Source organism: Seriola aureovittata, chromosome 12, assembly GCF_021018895.1.
Source record: "Seriola aureovittata isolate HTS-2021-v1 ecotype China chromosome 12, ASM2101889v1, whole genome shotgun sequence".
Taxonomy (NCBI): domain Eukaryota; kingdom Metazoa; phylum Chordata; class Actinopteri; order Carangiformes; family Carangidae; genus Seriola; species Seriola aureovittata.
Window position 1 is genome coordinate 3387715 of NC_079375.1, and position 20987 is coordinate 3408701.

At 40.1% G+C, this 20987-nt stretch overlaps 1 protein-coding gene and 17 non-coding genes across 18 annotated transcripts in view; 3 read left to right on the forward strand and 15 right to left on the reverse strand.

Annotated features, from left to right (window-relative positions):
* Positions 1 to 20987, forward strand: part of LOC130178511 (double-stranded RNA-specific editase B2-like) — a 45413-nt gene that overhangs the window by 6993 nt on the left and 17433 nt on the right. Inside the window, exons 2-3 of the mRNA XM_056390827.1 lie at positions 17648 to 17734; positions 18315 to 19264. Of these exons, the coding sequence (XP_056246802.1) occupies positions 17648 to 17734; positions 18315 to 19264 (1037 nt within the window). The remainder of the gene's footprint in view (positions 1 to 17647; positions 17735 to 18314; positions 19265 to 20987) is intronic.
* On the forward strand, positions 2081 to 2162 carry trnas-uga (transfer RNA serine (anticodon UGA)). The gene has a single exon. It is a non-coding gene; the product is annotated as a tRNA-Ser (tRNA).
* On the reverse strand, positions 2690 to 2771 carry trnas-uga (transfer RNA serine (anticodon UGA)). The gene has a single exon. It is a non-coding gene; the product is annotated as a tRNA-Ser (tRNA).
* On the reverse strand, positions 3173 to 3254 carry trnas-uga (transfer RNA serine (anticodon UGA)). The gene has a single exon. It is a non-coding gene; the product is annotated as a tRNA-Ser (tRNA).
* trnas-uga (transfer RNA serine (anticodon UGA)) lies at positions 3926 to 4007 on the reverse strand. Its single transcript has one exon. It is a non-coding gene; the product is annotated as a tRNA-Ser (tRNA).
* On the reverse strand, positions 4316 to 4397 carry trnas-uga (transfer RNA serine (anticodon UGA)). The gene has a single exon. It is a non-coding gene; the product is annotated as a tRNA-Ser (tRNA).
* trnas-uga (transfer RNA serine (anticodon UGA)) lies at positions 4802 to 4884 on the reverse strand. The gene has a single exon. It is a non-coding gene; the product is annotated as a tRNA-Ser (tRNA).
* On the reverse strand, positions 5194 to 5275 carry trnas-uga (transfer RNA serine (anticodon UGA)). The gene has a single exon. It is a non-coding gene; the product is annotated as a tRNA-Ser (tRNA).
* On the reverse strand, positions 5691 to 5772 carry trnas-uga (transfer RNA serine (anticodon UGA)). The gene has a single exon. It is a non-coding gene; the product is annotated as a tRNA-Ser (tRNA).
* trnas-uga (transfer RNA serine (anticodon UGA)) lies at positions 6082 to 6163 on the reverse strand. The gene has a single exon. It is a non-coding gene; the product is annotated as a tRNA-Ser (tRNA).
* trnas-uga (transfer RNA serine (anticodon UGA)) lies at positions 6924 to 7005 on the reverse strand. The gene has a single exon. It is a non-coding gene; the product is annotated as a tRNA-Ser (tRNA).
* On the reverse strand, positions 7314 to 7395 carry trnas-uga (transfer RNA serine (anticodon UGA)). The gene has a single exon. It is a non-coding gene; the product is annotated as a tRNA-Ser (tRNA).
* On the reverse strand, positions 8102 to 8183 carry trnas-cga (transfer RNA serine (anticodon CGA)). Its single transcript has one exon. It is a non-coding gene; the product is annotated as a tRNA-Ser (tRNA).
* trnas-uga (transfer RNA serine (anticodon UGA)) lies at positions 8939 to 9020 on the reverse strand. Its single transcript has one exon. It is a non-coding gene; the product is annotated as a tRNA-Ser (tRNA).
* trnas-cga (transfer RNA serine (anticodon CGA)) lies at positions 9326 to 9407 on the reverse strand. Its single transcript has one exon. It is a non-coding gene; the product is annotated as a tRNA-Ser (tRNA).
* On the reverse strand, positions 9982 to 10063 carry trnas-uga (transfer RNA serine (anticodon UGA)). Its single transcript has one exon. It is a non-coding gene; the product is annotated as a tRNA-Ser (tRNA).
* Positions 10760 to 10841, reverse strand: trnas-uga (transfer RNA serine (anticodon UGA)). Its single transcript has one exon. It is a non-coding gene; the product is annotated as a tRNA-Ser (tRNA).
* trnas-uga (transfer RNA serine (anticodon UGA)) lies at positions 13045 to 13126 on the forward strand. The gene has a single exon. It is a non-coding gene; the product is annotated as a tRNA-Ser (tRNA).

The window sequence follows — 20987 nt, forward strand, 5'->3', positions numbered from 1 at the left end:
CACACCTGAACTTAGAGCTGACTACTTGTGATCGGATCACCCGCTCTTAATACCAGGTAGGAACAGAGCCTTTGTGATGACAACAAAGCAGTCAATACTCTCAGCCCCGCCCCGCCCCGCCCACCCAGACCCACCATCCAACCTTGCAGGATTTGGTTTCTCTGAGTGTTTACCTGAAATTTGCTAGATTTATATTGGATCACTCAGAAAACAGTCAGTCAATTAGAAGAGAGGCTCAGAGCTTCCTTTGCTGACAGACCTGTTGTTACTAGAACTCCAGAGAGAAGCCTGAGAGAGGAGATGTAAAACTACATTAAGATGGTTTTTATATCTTTTTATGGATCATCATTTCAAATAAAACACAGAAGAGGAAAATATTGAGCTTTAAATAAACCCCTTGCTCTGTGTCTGCTGGATGTGTAAATAGGCAATCAATTAATGCATCTTTAAGTTTAAGCAAATAAAACTACTTGGGTTAATAAGATGACGGTTAAAGCTGCTGCAGGATTTGAAAACTTTCTGACTTTGGTGTCTCCTAGTGGCAGAGATGCAAGTTTTATCCCCAACCCTGTGAATCATAAGCATGCTGTGTTGTTATTTTCATTCACTTTGGGGTCTTAATCACTATTTTTTTTCTGTAACTTTGAGTATGTGTGTGTGTGTGTGTGTGTGTGTATGTGTGTGTGTGTGTGTGTGTGTGTGTGTGTAAGGGTGTGAACAGTACCCATTATGTGCATATGTTTACGTGTTCATCATCTAACTTGAATGTGCCGTCAGCGGTTTGCTCTCTCACCCCACCCACTCACCTACAGAGAGCTGATCAAAGCTCCAAGTGCAGCGTTATCAGAGCACATTTTCTCAGAGACGAAAGATTAAAAGAATCAGAGGGAAGGTTTTGCTTTATTATGTTGAGTTAGGAAACTAAAGACCACATTTTCTTCAGATCCTTTGTGAGCTGAGAAACAGTTGATTTATTCAACTTTTTTACTTTAGCACATCTTCTTGCAGCAAGGAATTAGGTCAGCTCCACCACGCAGACTTTTCCTTGACTCCAAAATGAACATCAACAGGATTTTAAGGAGGATTTTTTTTAGAAAATCCAATCCTACATTCAATGTGTGGCAGTCTTTGGTCATCACGTTCTCTCAGGAAGCCAGAAAGAACAATAAAAACAAATCCTAAGAAATAGAAGATCATGAAATCTTCATCTCTCTGTAACTACTAGTCTTCAGTGTTATATTAGTTTTAACACAAATAACTGTGGGACAAAAAAAAAAAAACACAAGGCAAAGTTGCTTGAGGTAAAATTGTTAATGTGCACTTCAGGCTTCAGTGGAGATTATGTTATGCCAGAAACTTTTGGGAAGAAAGAGGCACATAACATAGTTAAAGCTGAAAAAGTTAAGTTGAATGTTTTCAACATTTAAGCACAAACTTTTACAGGTTGCCAGATATGTAACTCAGATCTGCACAGCGTTTACATTAAAGTCAGTGGAGGCTCAGTTTTCATGATTTCATGATTTGTGAAAAATCTCAAAATAGCTTTGTCAAAGCGTTAGTGTGATACATTCAAACATATTTAATTTGTCGTGGAGTTTTTTATCCTGATTCAGTTTCATCAACTCATTTGTTTGTCTGTTTTAACGTAGATTTCAAAACCTTACCAGGGACAGGATTCTGCAAATAAGCTTTAGCCTTTAGCAGGATGACTGTATATATAAAATCTGTTGCATTGCATAAGTTTTTCTGTATGCTTCCTTTTATATAAACCCAGCATTATTGCACTGGAGGAGGAATTTAGTGTAAACAACTTCAGATATATCTCATAAAGAACAACACATGATTTGAACCTAGACAAAGAAACCCCACTAGATGTAATTTCCTTTGTGTTGGTATAGATGTACTTAAATGAAGTCAGAAAGTCTATGGTAGGCTTATTTGTTGGCTGCTGTTCCTATCAAACCACTGAACTATAATTCTATGATTTTTAGGATTTCAGTAGATATCCATTGTTACGTGATGAAAAACATACCATGAAAGATTTCTAGAAATCAGAAAGATATGGATTTGGTCGATGTGAGCTGTGATGGCCGAGTGGTTAAGGCGTTGGACTTGAAATCCTATGCGGTCTCCCCGCGCAGGTTCAAACCCTGCTCACAGCGATGTGATACTTTAACACTGATATAGGTTAAAACCTCCAGACCAGTATCCACAGCCTGCTTCAAAGAAACCATAATAGGCACAGTATTAGTCTCCTCCCCTGCCCTTTTTTAGATTAGTTAGGTGGAGTCAGGTACTGCAGAGATGGCAACGGTGGAGCAGCACACTCTGAGCTCCAAAACTATTCTTCAGAAACCTGTGGGTGATCTGTATAACTATATAGTTATACATATATAGTTATACATATATAAAGTCTGACATTGTGCTATAACCACTCGGCCATCACAGCTGCCACTTGATAATTATAATAATCTATTTTTAGTACTTTTCTGTATTCTGTATCTATGTGTTCCTTCTTTTCACACTTTGCTGTTGTTACTTTAATGTTTCGGAAATTTCAGGTTTGATCAGGTCTGATTGTTTGAAAAAAAGTAGACATGTGACAGAAATTGAAGAGTCTTACCACAGTGTAACAGTTTTGTTTTTAGAACTTCTTCTGTTAGAAAACAAATACATTGTGCACAGTCATCGCTGTGAGCAGGGTTCGAACCTGCGTGGGGAAACCCCATTGGATTTCAAGGCCAACGCCTTAACCTCTCGGCCATCACAGCTACAAAAAGAGCACAGTTATGATTTTCTACATCTAGAGGTGTTAAAGCAAATCACAATAATTTGCTATTATTACAAAACCATAACAATTAACTATTAGCTTAACCAACGCATTGTTGTGTAAAAGATACTGGAATTAAACAGACAAATAGATAGAAAATGTAAAATGTATATATTTAAAAGCTTATAAAGTAAATAATTCGACCTTTCAGTGCGGCCCTGTATCTGTCAAGTAGGAGACCTTGGCTTAAGTATTATGGTGTCTATTTTATGATTACATGGGAGTTAGGGGGAGTCAGGCATTGCCACTCTGAGCTTCAAAACCACTTTCAGAAATCTTCATTCGGCTCTTTCTTTGAAGCACACTGAAGAAAAAATCTGTATAGTTGTTAAAGTGTTATATCGCTGTGAGCAGGGTTTGAACCTGCGCGGGGAAACCCCATTGGATTTCAAGTCCAACGCCTTAACCTCTCGGCCATCACAGCTGCTGTTGGCAAGATGTTTCAAATATGCCAAGACAGATCTTTTCAGTAGCTATCTGTCATTACATGATGAAAATATATTCCTTGGTTGGGAAATTAAACAGCCATACCAAAGGATGGAGGCTAACATAATTGGAAACTACAACAGGGACCAAACCACTTTGATTTCCAATCCAACAACATACTATTATATCATGATTGAGTTTTGTAGTAGACACTTAACACCACCTGGAGTTACAGAAAGGGTCCTCTGTGAACTGTGTATCTTTGATCGCTGTGAGCAGGGTTTGAACCCGCGCGGGGAAACCCCATTGCATTTCAAGTTCAACGCCTTAACCTATTATTACGAGACCATAACAATTCACTATTAGCTTAACCAGCACATTGTTGTGTAAAAGATGCAGGAGGACAGCAGACAAATAGATAAAAACTGTAAAATATATAGATTATAAATAACTAACAATGTAAAAAATTCATCCTTTCCATGCAGCCTGGTAATTCATATGTCATGGCCCTGTACCGGTCCACACCCTGGGGGTTGTGGACCTCTACAGTAGGAGAACTTGGTTTAAGTACATCTATTTTTGGATTACCTGGGAGTTAGGCGGAGTCAGGCACTGCCACTCTGAGCTTCAAAAACACCTTCAGAAACCATCTTTCTTTGAAGCACTCATCGCTGTGAGCAGGACTTGAACCTGCGCGGGGAGACCCCATTGGATTTCAAGTCCAACGCCTTAACCTCTCGGCCATCACAGCTTCTGTAGCCAAGATGTTTCAAATATGCCAATACATATTTCCAGCACTGAGAAATCTATTTGATGGGGGACTTCTATTCCTTGGTTGTGTACTTAAACAGCCACACGAGATGAGAGAGGGTCTCATAATAAGAACCTACAACAGTGACCAAACCACTTTGATTTCCAATCAAACATCTTCATATTCAGTTATCTCAGCATCTGAAAGATGCAAGTTAGTTGCAAGTCTCTAGTCTCAAACCATGGCTGGATTTTGTAATAGAGCCTTAATACCACTTAGAGTTATAGAAAGCATGTAGCGTCTATGACCGCTGTGAGCAGGGTTTGAACCTGCGTGGGGAAACCCCATTGGATTTCAAGTCCAACGCCTTAACCTCTCGGCCATCACAGCTACAAAAGGAAGGCACAGTTATGATTTTCTACATCTAGAGGTGCTAAATCCATTCACATTAATTTGCTATTATTACGAGACCATAACAATTCACTATTAGCTTAACCAGCGCATTGTTGTGTAAAAGATACAGGAAGACAGTAGACAAATAGATAAAAACTGTAAAATATATAGATTATAAAAACTAATAAACTAAATAAATCGTCCTTTCCGTGGAGCCCGGTAATTAATATGTCACGGCCCACACCCTGGAGGTTGGGGACCTCTACAGTAGGAGACCTTGGTTTAAGTACTAAGTATTATGGCGTCAATTTTTGGATTACCTGGGAGTAAGGCGGAGTCAGGCACTGCCACTCTGAGCTTCAAAAACACTCTCAGAAACCATCTTTCTTTGAAGCACTCATCGCTGTGAGCAGGACTTGAACCTGCGCGGGGAAGACCCCATTGGATTTCAAGTCCAACGCCTTAACCTCTCGGCCATCACAGCTTCTGTAGCCAAGATGTTTCAAATATGCCAAGACATATTTCCAGCACTGAGAAATCTATTTGATGGGGCATTTCTATTCCTTGGTTGTGTATTTAAACAGCCACACGAGATGATAGAGGGTGTCATAATAAGAACCTACAATAGTGACCAAACCACTTTGATTTCCAATCAAACATCTTCATATTCAGTTATCTCAGCATCTGAAAGATGCAAGTTGGTCACAAGTCTCTAGTCTCAAACCATGGCTGGATTTTGTAATAGAGCCTTAATACCACTTAAGAGTTATAGAAAGCATGTAGCCTCTATGATCGCTGTGAGCAGGATTTGAACCTGCGCGGGGAAACCCCATTGGATTTCAATTCCAACGCCTTAAACTCTCGGCCATCACAGCTACAAAAGGAAGGCACAGTTATGATTTTCTACATCTAGAGGTGCTAAATCCATTCACATTAATTTGCTATTATTATGAGACCATAACAATTCACTATTAGCTTAACCAGCGCATCGTTGTGTAAAAGATACAGGAAGACAGTAGACAAATAGATAAAAACTGTAAAATATATAGATTATAAAAACTAATAAACTAAATAAATCGTCCTTTCCGTGGAGCCCGGTAATTAATATGTCACGGCCCTGTACCGGTCCACACCCTGGAGGTTGGGGACCTCTACAGTAGGAGACCTTGGTTTAAGTACTAAGTATTATGGCGTCAATTTTTGGATTACCTGGGAGTTAGGCGGAGTCAGGCACTGCCACTCTGAGCTTCAAAAACACTCTCAGAAACCATCTTTCTTTGAAGCACTCATCGCTGTGAGCAGGACTTGAACCTGCGCGGGGAGACCCCATTGGATTTCAAGTCCAACGCCTTAACCTCTCGGCCATCACAGCTTCGGTAGCCAAGATGTTTCAAATATGCCAAGACATATTTCCAGCACTGAGAAATCTATTTGATGGGGCATTTCTATTCCTTGGTTGTGTATTTAAACAGCCACACGAGATGATAGAGGGTGTCATAATAAGAACCTACAATAGTGACCAAACCACTTTGATTTCCAATCAAACATCTTCATATTCAGTTATCTCAGCATCTGAAAGATGCAAGTTGGTCACAAGTCTCTAGTCTCAAACCATGGCTGGATTTTGTAATAGAGCCTTAATACCACTTAAGAGTTATAGAAAGCATGTAGCCTCTATGATCGCTGTGAGCAGGATTTGAACCTGCGCGGGGAAACCCCATTGGATTTCAATTCCAACGCCTTAAACTCTCGGCCATCACAGCTTCTGTAGCCAAGATGTTTCAAATATACCAAGACATATTTCCAGCACTGAGAAACCTATTTGATGGGGGACTTCTATTCCTTGCCAAATGCTGTTGACAAGATGTTTCAAATATGCTAAGACAGATCTTTTCAGTAGCTATCTGTCATTACATGATGAAAATATATTCCTTGGTTTGGAAATTAAACAGCCATATCAAATGTTAGAGGCTAACATAATTGGAAACTACAACAGGGACCAAACCACTTTGATTTCCAATCCAACAACATACTATTATATCATGATTGAGTTTTGTAGTAGACACTTAACACCACCTGGAGTTACAGAAAGGGTCCTCTGTGAACTGTGTATCTTTGATCGCTGTGAGCAGGGTTTGAACCTGCGCGGGGAAACCCCATTGCATTTCAAGTTCAACGCCTTAACCTATTATTACGAGACCATAACAATTCACTATTAGCTTAACCAGCACATTGTTGTGTAAAAGATGCAGGAGGACAGCAGACAAATAGATAAAAACTGTAAAATATATAGATTATAAAAAACTAATAATGTAAATAATTTTCTCCTTTCCATGCAGCCCAGTAATTAATATGTCGCAGCCCGGTGCCGGTGCACACCCTGGGGGTTGTGGACCTCTATAGTAGGAGAACTTGGTTTAAGTACATCTATTTTTGGATTACCTGGGAGTTAGGCAGAGTCGGGCACTGCCACTCTGAGCTTCAAAACCACTCTCAGAAACCATCTTTCTTTGAAGCACTCATCGCTGTGAGCAGGACTTGAACCTGCGCGGGGAGACCCCATTGGATTTCAAGTCCAACGCCTTAACCTCTCGGCCATCACAGCTTCTGTCGCCAAGATGTTTCAAATATGCCAAGACATATTTCCAGCACTGAGAAATCTATTTGATGGGGGACTTCTATTCCTTGGTTGTGTACTTAAACAGCCACACGAGATGATAGAGGGTGTCATAATAAGAACCTACAACAGTGACCAAACCAACTTGATTTCCAATCAAACATCTTCATATTCAGTTATCTCAGCATCTGAAAGATGCAAGTTAGTTGCAAGTCTCTAGTCTCAAACCATGGCTGGATTTTGTAATAGAGCCTTAATACCACTTAGAGTTATAGAAAGCATGTAGCGTCTATGATCACTGTGAGCAGGGTTTGAACCTGCGTGGGGAAACCCCATTGGATTTCAAGTCCAACGCCTTAACCTCTCGGCCATCACAGCTACAAAAGAAAGGCACAGTTATGATTTTCTACATCTAGAGGTGCTAAATCCATTCACATTAATTTGCTATTATTACGAGACCATAACAATTCACTATTAGCTTAACCAGCGCATCGTTGTGTAAAAGATGCAGGAAGACAGCAGACAAATAGATAAAAACTGTAAAATATATAGATTATAAAAACTAATAAACTAAATAATTCGTCCTTTCCGGGCAGCCCGGTAATTAATATGTCATGGCCTGTACCGGTCCACACCCTGGGGGTTGGGGACCTCTACAGTAGGAGACCTTGGTTTAAGTACATCTATTTTTGGATTACCTGGGAGTTAGGCGGAGTCAGGCACTGCCACTCTGAGCTTCAAAACCACTCTCAGAAACCATCTTTCTTTGAAGCACTCATTGCTGTGAGCAGGACTTGAACCTGCGCGGGCCATCACAGGTGCTGTTTAAAGATTTTATATCAATTTTTTAATACTTTTCTGTATTTGAAGTTTATTGATTTACTTCTGTCTTCTGTATCAATGTCTTCCTTGTCTTCAAGCTTTATTGTTGTTGTCCAGTGTCAACTATTTATGTTTCGGCAATTTGTTCTGATTGTTAGAAAAAAAGTCCACATATGTGACAGAAATTGGAGTCTTATCACAGTGTAACAGTTTTGTTTTAGAACTTCTTCTGTTAGAAATAAAACACATGGTGCACAGTCATCGCTGTGAGCAGGGTTTGAACCTGCGCGGGGAAACCCCATTGGATTTCGAGTCCAACGCCTTAACCTCTCGGCCATCACAGCTGCTGTTGGCAAGATGTTTCAAATATCCCAAGACAGATCTTTTCAGTAGCTATCTGTCATTACATGATGAAAATATATTCCTTGGTTGGGAAATTAAACAGCCATACCAAATGACAGAGGCTGTCATAATTGGAAACTACAACAGTGACCAAACCACTTTGATTTCCAATCCAACAACATATTATTTTAGCATGAGTGAGTTTTCTAGTAGAGACTTAACACCACCTGGAGCTATAGAAAGGGTCCTCTGTGAACTGTGTATCTTTGATCGCTGTGAGCAACAAAAGAAAGGCACAGTTATGATTTTCTACATCTACAGGTGCTAAATCAAATCACGATAATTTGCTATTATTAAAAGAAGATAACAATTCACTATTAGCTTAACCAGCGCATTGTTGTGTAAAAGATACAGGAAGACAGCAGACAAATAGATAAAACCTCAATATATTTATATATATTATAAAAACTAATGAAGTTAATAATTTGTCCTTTCCATGCGGCCCGGTGATGAATATGTCACGGCCCTGTACCGGTCCACACCCTAGGGGTTGCGGACCTCTACAGTAGGAGACCTTGGCTTAAGTACTAAGTATTATGGTCTCCATTTTTTGATTACTTGGGAATTAGGAATAGTCAGGCACTGCCAGTCCAATCTTCAAAATGACTTTCAGAAATCTTCATTTAAACAATCCATTAAGCTCTTTCTTTGAAGTACACTGAAGATTTTACTCTGTATGACTGTTAAAGCATCACATCGCTGTGAGCAGGACTTGAACCTGCGCGGGGAGACCCCATTGGATTTCAAGTCCAACGCCTTAACCTCTCGGCCATCACAGCGTCTGTAGCCCAGATGTTTCAAATATGCCAAAAGATATTTCCAGCACTGAGAAATCTATTGGATGGGGCATTTCTATTCCTTAGTTGTGTATTTAAACTGCCAGACAAGATGATAGAGGATGTCATAATAAGAACTACAACAGTGACGAAATAACTTTGATTTCCTATCAAACATCTTGATATTCAGTTATTTCAGCATCTAAGAGATGCAAGTTGGTCACAAGTCTCTAGTCTGAAACCATGGCTGGACTTTGTAACAGAGACTTAACACCATTTAGTTAGAGAGAATATGTAGAGTTTATGATCGCTGTGAGCAGGGTTTGAACCTGCGCGGGGAGACCCCATTGGATTTCGAGTCCAACGCCTTAACCTCTCGGCCATCACAGCTTCTGTTGTTATGTTGTTTCAGTAGGTATCTGTCGTTACATGCTAAATCAAATCACAATAATTTGCTATTATTACAAGAAGATAACAATTCACTATTAGCTTAATGAGCGCATTGTTGTGTAAAATGTATGGGAAGACAGCAGACAAATAGATTTAAACTGTAAAAATATATATATATTATAAAAAATAATAAAGTAAATAATTTGTCCTTTCTGTGCAGCTTGGTAACGAATATGTCGCAGTCCTGTATCTGTCCACAACCTGAGGGTTGGGGACCTCTACAGTCGGAGACCTTGGCTTAAGTACTAAGTATTATGGTGTCTATATTTTGATTACTGGGAGTTAGATTTAGTTGTGTATTTAAACAGCCATACAAGATGATAGAGGGTGTCATAATAAGTAACTACAACAGTGACCAAAGCACCTTGATTTCCAATCAAACATTTTCATATTCAGTTATTTCAGCAGTTGAAAAGTGCAAGTTAGTTGCAAGTCTCTAGTCTCAAACCATGGCTGGTCTTTGTAATAGAGACTTAACAACATCCAGTTATAGAAAGTATGTAGCGTCTATGATCACTGTGAACAGGGTTTGAACCTGCGCGGGGAAACCCCATTGGATTTCAAGTCCAACACCTTGACCACTCTGCCATCACAACCTCTTTTTGCAGATTTTATATCTATTTTTTAATACTTTTCTGCATTTGAAGTGAAGTGAATTGATTTATTTCTGTATTCTGTGTCTATGTCTTCCTTCTCTTCAGGCCTTACTGTTATTGTCCAGTGTCAAGTAATAATATTTTGGCAATTTCAGGCATTCTGATGTTTGAAAAAAAGTACACATGTGACAGAACTTGAAGAGTCTTATCATAGTGTAACAGTTTTGTTTTAGAACTTCTTCTGTTAGAAAACAAGTACACAAGTCCAATGCCTTAACGTCTCGGCCATCCCAGCTTCTCTTGGCATGTTGTTTCAGTAGGTATCTGTCATTACATGATAAATACAACTCTTGGTTGGGAATTAAACAGCCGCACAGAATGACAGGAGGAGCAGGAGCTGAACGTGCCGAGGGAATCCCCATTGGATGTCAAGTCCAACGCCTTAACCTTTTGGCCATTTCAATCGCTGTTTTACAATTCAATATTTATTTTTAGTACTGTTCTGTATTTGATCGTTGTCTCCTTTCTGTTGAGTCTTTACTGTTATTGTAGTGTCACTATGTATGCTTTGGCAATTTCAGATGTTTTGATTGAAAAAATATACTCATATGTGACAGAAATTGAACATCCTTATAACATTACCATAGTTTTGATGTAGAACTTCTGTTAGAAAACATATACATGGTGCACAGTTTTCGCTGTGAGCAGGGTTCGAACCTGCACGGGGAGACCCCATTGGATTTCAAGTCCAACGCCTTAACCTCTCGGCCATCACAGCTTCTAACGGCAACACAATACAATACAATGCAATAGATAAAATAGCCAAGTACACACATTTTTTCAACAAAGTTCTATCAGTGTGATCTCAAAGTAATAGAGTACTGAACTCGAAACTGCTCGTCAGGCGCTTAAATCAAAAATCTTACTTGTGCTCCACTAGTTATAATAATCCAAATGTGGCCTTGCGCTCAGGTGTTGTGGAAAGTCTCTCATTAGGGCATGGACGCCTTAACCTTTGGCCATCACAGCTACAAAACAGTTGTATAATTACGATTTCTACATGTAGAGGTGCTAACTCAAAGGCATTCTTAAAGATAATTCTCTTCTCATTCAAAAGGCTTCTGCAGTTTGATTCATTGGTGGAAAGTCTCAGCCATTTCAACTCTGACAGCTCGTTCACACCTTAAGCGTCTTTCAGGTCAAATGTGGATCGTTAGTCCACCTGGTTGTCAGGTGACAGTCATTAGAGTCACACCTGGCTTTCTTGGGGTTGTCTTATAAAAGACAATTTTCTCTAATGTGCTTTCAAACCTAACCTGTTGATTGGTTTTGTCTCATATGAAAGCTGTCAACTGAACTCTCGTGAGGACCGAAAAAACTAGACAGACTTGAATATGTGGGTCTCAGCCCACATCCATGTGCACAGTGTGGGCCAAGAAAATCAAACTGAACAGGAATGACAGCAACCTTATACTCAAAAGAACCAAACTCAATTAAAGGATTGCTCAGATGCTCTAAAAAGAGGATGTGCAGGAAGGCTTTTACTGATGCAAGCCACAAGGATCTTTGTTGCATGATGTCCTTCCCAGGAAGCTTCGGGAAGGCTTTCTCTACAGTTTGCATTAAATATTCAATGTCACTGTGAGCAGGGTTTCAACCTGTGATGGGAGTCCCTGTCGGATTTCTAGTGTCTTAACCACTCTGCCATCACAGTTGTTTTCTTGGTTAAGCTTGAGTAGGGTAAGCCACCCAAGTCTTGTTGTGGGTTATTTTCTATAGCAATACCTGTAAGTTCATTGTGTTGCAGAAATGAATAAAGATAAACACCTCACTCTTTCCAGGCTCATAAAATCACCAGGGTACTATGTGAATATAAGTAATAAGTAAGAAAGGTTTTGGTAATCATATCCAGTGAGGAAATATTAACCCAAACTTCCATGATTACAAATATCATTACCAATAACGAGGCATTCGATAGAGAAATTATTACAAAAAGTTTCCATATTTCTTTGCCCTTGAGGAAAGACAGTGCACATTACAAGTAAATGAAACCCGCTTGCCATTAATTACGCTTAGCAAATGAGATTATCCACAGCTGTCAGACCACACACACACACCGGACAGCGAGCGGGTGCTTTTTTCGCTTCCCCCCTGCCATGCCTAATTTCATTATTCTATTAAATAAGGTTCATTAACAGTGGCTGGATGGAGAAACTCTGCTTCTAAGGTTTGATAAACACAAGCACTGTAATAATATGAAGCGACGCAAGCTTCCTGTTCTCATTCCTGCACGGCTCTTTTGTCTCCGTTCTCACACCGTCCAGAGAATTGCTGTGTTTTGGCTCCAAGTGACTGTTCTGCAAAGTATTAATGCTTTTTAAACTTTTTTTATTTATTTATTTTTGCACTGTCAGCTGTCACTGACACCTTTACTAGACACGATAAAAGAGTAAAGTGAGAAATGCAGGTTGAAACTGAAATGAATAGTTCCTCTGAAGTACAAGATGGTTCTGTGTGTTACAGGTGGCAGCTGTGATGTGACTGGTTAAGGTGTTGGACTCCCTGCACAGGTTTAAGTTCTGCTCACAGCGATGAATGACTTTAACAGTTCCCTCTACTGGACCTTCAATCATTCACATAAAAGAGATGCACATTGTAAGATGCCTGCAATTCTTAGATATACACCCACTGTGCCGCTGCTCCTCTGCATCCAAGGAGCCCGTTGACATGGTTCATGCATCTGTGCAGGATGCCTTCCAGACTCCTCCTTGGTGAGGTGTTTTGAGCATGTCTAACCAGCAGGAGACCCCGTGGCAGACCCAGGGGTTCCCCGTCATCACACAATCTGCCATCTTGCCAACAGCATCTGGTTTCAACATGTCATGTAGTTCTTTGTGATTTTAACAACTTTAAGTTGCGCCCCCTGCTCAAAGTTACATCCACTTGGAGTTTTGGAGTTTGCAGACAAGCTCCTCTCTGCAGCTGTGATGGCCGAGTGGTTAAGGCGTTGGACTTGAAATCCAATGGGGTCTCCCCGCGCAGGTTCAAACCCTGCTCACAGCGATGTCTATGTTCAGCACAAATGAACCAAGTGCTAAAGCTTTAAAGAAGCCCATCTTATATGTTGTGGTAACTCACACTAGAATTTTCAACTTCGTGGCCAGAACATGGATCATGGATCAATGAGCATTAACGCTCAACACTTGGTTGGACTCAAAATAATATGAAGCGGCAAGATGCAGACAGCGTGGTCTCTTCTCCGTGCCAAGATTTATGTCACAGCTCAGTCTCAAGAGTTTTACAGTCTAAAATAATGCTCAAGTAACATTAAAACAATCTCAGTTCATAGCAGATCTCTGGACAGCAGCCACGAGGGAAATCAGAGTCTGGAGCTGCTCAAACTGCAGACAGCCCACCAAAATTTATTACCTGCCAGAAGTCCAAGTCCAAGAGCCAGATGGTTGATCGTTCAAGCAATTAATCAGACATCATCACCCCAAATAATTGAACATCAAACGACAACCAACCAAACCACCTATAAAGCGGCTCCTGCTGATATGATGGGATACAGTTCATTCCCTCGTCATTTACACGTTACATTAATGTGTCAACAGGGTCTCTCTGTGCGGCCAGAGGAAACTCTTCTTAATTTGACTTGTGGACAGTTATGCACATAACATGAAAATGTCATATATTACTTAAATATTCACATTTTTGGTCTGTTCTATGTATCTATGTAGTATGTGTAATGACTTGTTGAAATGCATTTATAGTATATTTTTGTGTAATATTTTACTGTGAGGTCTGTGCAAATAAACTAAATACAAATATTTGTGAAAATCATAACTATTCCCGCCTCTTGGGGTTTACATATTATGTAGGTTATCACACTGTCATGACGTTGAATTTTGGTCACCTGACATCACAACCTGCAACGTTGATGGCCAGCAGGGATTGAGGACACTCAGGTCATATTCTCAGATTTTATTTTTGGGATTCTGTGGTGTGTTAGTCACCTTGAGGGAGTTTCAACTTATTCAACTTACTTATATTTAAAGCCAATCGATTGCAGATGAATTTCAGTGTTTATGTCCAAATACATGGAAGATATTTGTTTCTACTTCATGTGACAGTAGTATCACATGAACTAGATTTTCCACACTTTATTATAAGGTCAACTTTCTGACTCATGTTTTTGACATGAGTTGATGAGGAGCACAAGAACCACCACAAGCCAGACGTTGATACTGCTTAACCACTGCTTTTCACTAATGACTTGGACTAAACACTTAGATTTTCGAATATTTCTGAACCAGAGAACCTCATATCTACCTACCTGTGTTGCAAATCAGCAGCTGCAACTTCCTTTTCTAAATTGCTGCACAAACCCATTTTGCAGATTTGCTTGTGATGGAGATTACAGGTAGATTAAGCAAACAATTTGTCATGTTGCAACCCGGGTAACCTCTAGTTAAATCAAGTGCAGAGTGTAATACTGCATTTCACAAATGGGTGTGAGTTAATGAAGTGCTACTTGAGGGAGAGAGAGAAAGTGTGTGTGTGTGTGTGTGTGTGTGTGTGTGTGCGGTTGCGTGTCTACGAGTGAGGGGAAATCGAGTGACAGAAGAATGGAAAAGTGAAAATGACGGAAAGTGTGCGAAGGTGCGAGGGCTTAGCCGATGTAACCCAAAGACAAACACAGTTATTATCTTTTTCGTTCCTAAAATAAATGGCCCCATTAGCTGTGATGATGCAGGTCATTAAAACACCTCCAACATGCACCTGCCGCTGCCTTCAGAAGCTCCAGACTCACATCATTACATTCACATCCCATCTCACAGCTCCCGCTCATATCAGCCCACCACTTAATGGCATCACACGCCTAATATAACTGCAAGGTGCAAGGTTAATGCAGAACAGTTTAGTCTGCACTCTTCATTATTCTAATGACTTTTAGTTTGCATTGCAGTGCCCTCCAGAATCGCCAGTCACCGTGGGTAAAAACGGGCCAAACGGGCACTAAAATCATCCACCAGGAAGTCAGAAACCTCTAAAAAAAAAACATGCATATTTAAGTTATAGCGATTGTTTTAGAAGTAAAACGAGTTATTGATATTAATAAGATTTTTCTTCAGTTAGAGTGACTTTGAGCAAAATTTATTACAATTTGTCGACTAGCGCAGAATCAATTTTTCCCTAATTTCAAATGATTTATGTATTTTATAGTTTCATGCTGCTTGTAATCTTGGTAATATTGAAATTTAAACGAATAGTTTTGTCTGAAGGTAAAATAAAAATGAATTATTTTAACCCAAACAGCTACAGAACAACAAACAACTGCAGCTATGGTACACCAGCACATATGGATAATTATGGCCATAACAATGAATAATGAAGTGTCTTGACATTGTGCATTGTTTTAATGTTGATTCATAACATTTACACTTTCAGCAGGCAGGCATTAATACTTTATATACAGTAGATATCAAATATAATTGCCACTGGTTTATTTGTGTGTGTGTGTGTGTGTGTGTGTGTGTGTGTGTGTGTGTGTGTGTGTGTATACTGACCCACATGCACTGCTAAACAACCGCTGTTAAATGGTGGCAGGGCACCAGATAAATCTAAATGGAGATAAAATGGGGTCACTGGTTTCAGGATCAGCAGGTGATCAGTTACAGTGCTCGAGTTTCCTGAAGCCAAATCCCAAACTCAAAAGATATGGAAAATATAATAAGTAAGTTGCTGAGTCTGGAGAAGGGAGGAAAGCTCTGCACATGAAGAGTGTGTGAATATACTTTAGGGTTTTTAGCACGATTTAAACAATAGGTAGCAAAATCAAATGGATGAAGTCCAAAGTTGCACTCTTCTAGTTCAAGATTCATTCATGTAGATTTTCCTCTAAACTTCAGAGTGAAATTTTACACCAGACAAACACTGGATTTTTGTCATACTGATAAAAAGTCTGGTCCTATCCTTTAAGGACGCAGTGGTTGCGAGTCTCATAGAACACAAAACGTACCTTTTTCCTTGACGACATATGCACACACATAAAGCTCACGACAGAAAAAAGACACGTCACCTTTCGAAAACCGGAAAGAACAGACTGATCCGGCCGAGACATCGGCCCGATCATGGCCTGATCCAGTGAACAAAAATAAACCTATTCTGTGTCTAGGATGCCTCATCCGGTCCCAAAGGAAAGACAAACATATCAGAAGAATATTTGCCTCTGTGACGCTTCATACACAATGGTCGTGTTAACATTTCTGATTGTGGAAGTTTTTCTCTGTTCCCTCCTTTTGTATCTCTCTGTGCAAGAGGTGAAGAGTTGATTCTAACATGGGCAATAATCTCAGACACCATGGTCTCCTAATCTGATGTAGTGACATGTTTTGTTTTAGCATGACGAGGTTCTTGAATCTTAACAGTTATTACAGCGCGACCAATATTAGATTTTTGATTCAAATTTATATTTGGGAGTTTCAAAAAATCTCATAATCATTAACGACTATTTTGGAATGGATTACCAAGATAAATACCAAGATAAAGCAGTTATTATTTCTGTGATAGGAAAATTACAGGATAATGTAATAATCTTGTGTATTTTTCCTGGTCAAACCAACCCAAGTTCCTCTGAGACCAGCGTTTTAAAATCCCTACGTTAAATAGAATGAAGTATATGTTAGTAATGTCACATTTTTAATGAAAATCAACTGTGTTTGTTTGTTCTGGTCATAATCAATTATCAGTCACCTTAATTATGTTTGTCAATTAAACAAAATAATATTTTCCACCAGCATCCTTTAAGCTCATTTTATTTTGAAAAGCCTCAAATTATTATAAAATCAAACCAAAGCAACATCACCTTTCCAAAGAACAGTGATGGGAGTGGAAAGAGGACATAGGTAAAGATGAAAAACCCAAAATTTGGAGAAGCATGGTCATGTGCAACAAAATGCCATTATTGTCCCAGTATAAAACGGTGCGATATTTTTTTATATATCTGAAGAAAAAAAACAATCACACCAAGAACACTGGTTTTTGCGAAACCCTTGAACCCCCTCACCAAATCTGCTGAAATCAAATGAAAAACGATTGCGCTTGATTCAAAAACTGTGTGACCGGGTTAATAAGACAAAGCTCCTCGTTCAGTTTAAGCCCCTCGATGCTTCCTGTCTGAAAACCTCGGTCCTTATCACCAACACCTTTCAATTACCCCGGCTGGCTCTAAGCTGAATGTCTGTTTGTTTTTCGCTCCAATCTTTTAGTGGGAACTTTAATGGGCCTCCCAGCCTCGCACGTTACGTTTGCACTATCGCCATAAATGTGTTTACCTCAGTCCATTTCATTACTTCCATGGGTGGGAGTGAATATAAAACCGTGCAGTGTAGGCATTTGGGAACATGACAGTAATTGGGCTCATTTACGGAACGCAAAAGTCTGAGAGACGAGCTGTTTTATTTAGTGTAAGTACACGGTGGTGAAAATCTGTATCTTTCCCTTTATGACACTATATGGCGTTGCGTCATGCTGTGGAGAAAATGCTCAATCATTTCATGCATTTGTGATTTTGTTTTTCAGAGCGAGGCAACGTGTTATCAACCCTCATCAGTCCCATAAGACACTGGGATACTGGAGCGTCATCAGCTGAAGATGCAGACAATTCAAGTAAAGCTTTTTCCTTCCTGCACTTTAAAAAAAAATGTAGTTGTTTTTTTCTGCCAGTAAAACTGAAGTTTTTATGTTCTGCTGCCATGGACAGATTACCATGACCAGGGCAGCACAGGGCCAAGTGACCTAATGTATTACAGTATGTTCCAATTGCAGTATATTGATTATTATGGTGGGAAAATATCAAATGTAACGTGTACAAATCATTAGATGATTAAAAAATAGTTTTAAATTATATTTATTTTCAGAGGGACAAATCACAAGTGGCTCAAAAAACCATCACATCTCCTCTTTGCGCTACATCGCTTGTAGTGTATCTGGACAATATTTAACGCTCCATCCGAGGGTTTGCTTGCTTGCTGTATGTTTGGAAGTGGTGTTAGTCTTGTTACTTACATGTTGGCCTACTCCCTTATGAATAAACTAATTTTTCACATAGTTCTACTGGCCTAAAGAAATCATTACATCACTCAAGGGCCCCATGCACATGCCCAGATGGTAAACCTTCCATGTCCATGTGAAAATGTTTGACCAAACTAACAAAATGCACTATGATTACATTTTGATCTGTCATCAGGTACGAGCAGTTTGGAGGTGAAAGAGAATCAGGATGATATAATCCAGGTGGACTGCGACTTACTACGAAAATATCATCCATCAACTTTTTGCACAACTTTCCCCAGACACGGACCCAAAGCCCTGAAGAGGAAGCAGCCGTTGGTGGATGGAAAGGACCGGCTGCTCTACCAAAGCCACTTGACCTGTAAAAGAGCGACCTGGGCTGTTACTCAGAAGAACGCGCTGGTGCAGCTGAACGAGTTACGACCTGGGCTGCGGTATGAGATCGTCTCAAAGACTGGTCCTCTGCACGCTCCGGTGTTTTCTGTAGGTGTGGAGGTCAACGGTCTCCGATTTGAGGGTCGAGGACCTACAAAGAAGCAGGCTAAGATGAGGGCTGCAGAGCTGGCTCTCCGGTCATTCATCCAGTTCCCAAATGCGTCCCAGGTTCACGCTGTTATGGGGAACTTCACCAGCACACCTATGGATTTTACAGCAGATAAACTGGACATCCCTGATGTATTCCTCAAAGGGTTAGAGCCATCGCTGTGTGAGAACTGTGATCTCCTGCACTGTAACACAGCAAAGAAGGAGGTTTTCTCCAGCATTTACAACTACAAACGACTTGTTCCACTCACACTGGACTTGGTCTCCTCGACAAATCCAAAAAGACGAGCCCTCAGCACATCACTTTTAGAGCACCTCAGCCCAGTGGCACTGCTCAATGAGCTGCGACCAGGACTCAGGTATATGTGCCTGGCGGAAAGAGTTCATGGCAGAGTGATGAGGAATTTTGTAATGGTGGTAAGGGTGGAGGGCAGGGTGTTTGAAGGGTGCGGTCATAGTAAAAGACTGGCAAAGGCACAAGCAGCAGCAGCCGCCCTGCAGTCTCTTTACAACATGAGTCTAGGACCGGAGAGGAAGGTCATGGGCCTCCAGGGCAGCAGAGCCAAAAATCAGCTACCTCAGGTGAGTAGGACTTTCTTTCTGTAATCGACACACAGTATATGAACCACACTGCATTTGACATCAGCAGATTGTCAGGGTATAGTGGCTCTGTGGTCAACTCAGTTTCCTGCCTCTTGCATAGAGCAGGAGCCACAACCTTCTGGTCCTTGAAGGGTAACTCCACCAACTTTACATGTTTGGGTGGAGTTTGAAAGAACTGAGTTTACCAAACCTTTGCAAGCTGTAGCTCTGGGTGTAGACCATCCCACTGTGCAGTCCCGTTTCAACACATTTCTTTTGATTTCAAATATTCTTTTTTTGGCTTTGCATAGTTAAGGATGGAATAATTTCCCAAATACTGCTTGTGATACCTTTAAAATGGCCCTTACTTGACCACTGTTAGTTTGCAATATGCAAAATGGAGAAAATAAATAGTTTTATTTTCTTTTGAGTCCTGAAGGGTTCAAATCATTTAGTATATCAAGAAATATTCAAAACAATAATAATAAACTTTATTTATAGAGCACTTGTCATACAAGAGATGTAGCTCAAAGTGCTTCACAATAAAAAAAAATCAAATAGCATACTAAAATAAGGGTAGATTGAAGGTCAATGAAAACAGACAATAGAAATACAGTAGATGATAAAATATGTAAATGAAAATAATATCAGAAACCAGTAAGAATAGTAAAATGTGAGAGAATGAATTAAAAGTTTTCAGCTGTCGTTTATACATGTTCACTGAGCATCTCTTGCAGCTCTTGGCAGGTTTTTCAATAATTTCTGAGCATTATTTTAAAAAAGCTGCCTCTTTTCTTGTATGTAAAATTGTGTGTAACTTACACAGAAAAAGCTGTAAACAGTAAAAAACTGCACTGCAGAAGTAGGTTTTTTTCCACAAAAATGTCTGATCAGGGTTTTACAGGACATAAATAGAGGTGACTCTGAAATGTGACATAAAAGTACATTTACTCCAGGTCCAGTGTGTCAGTTGGTGTCCTTCACGTGTTTCCCTTCACTTGGAAAGACCATGAGTCAGCTTCAAGCAGTGACACTGAATTTGTCCCTCATCTCTTCAGCTTTCACCAGTCTTCTAAATGATCTGGATAAATGGGTCTGAGGTGTGCCGTATGCTGCCAAATGGAGTGTGCCGCACATCAGCATGACCATCATGTCCTGAGGCCTGAGAGCTGGATGGTGTCCTGTATGCTCGTCTGTAGCATCTAAACAACTTCATTATGTATCTGAGGCCTCTGAGAATTGTCCTTGACGTCTTTCGCTGTCGTGCTTTATGAATACAAGAAGATTTGTCTCCTGAGATCAGCTCCACGGAGCTGAAGGGGGGCACTGAACATGGCTAATGCAGAGCCACGCCGTCATTCAAATATGCAAAGGAATATTTGAAAGATAGACGTGTAGATACTTTATTAAACCCTGGGGTCATTTTGAAGAGAGAATCTGTAGACAGGAAGAGGCAACAGTAACATTTTGGTTTTCGATGCTCGGAATTTGAACAAAAAGGTGATTTTACGCCGCTGCAGGCTGACACACCAAAACTTAATAAGTGAACAATTTGCAGAAGCTTTCCTCCTCCTCTTTTTCTAGAAGACGATTTTTTTTCACAGCCCCTCCAACTCATCATTTAGCGCACACACACACACACACACACACACACACACACACACACACACACACCCTTCAATATGAACTGTCTGTCAGGCGGCGTGACGCATTAATGAACATT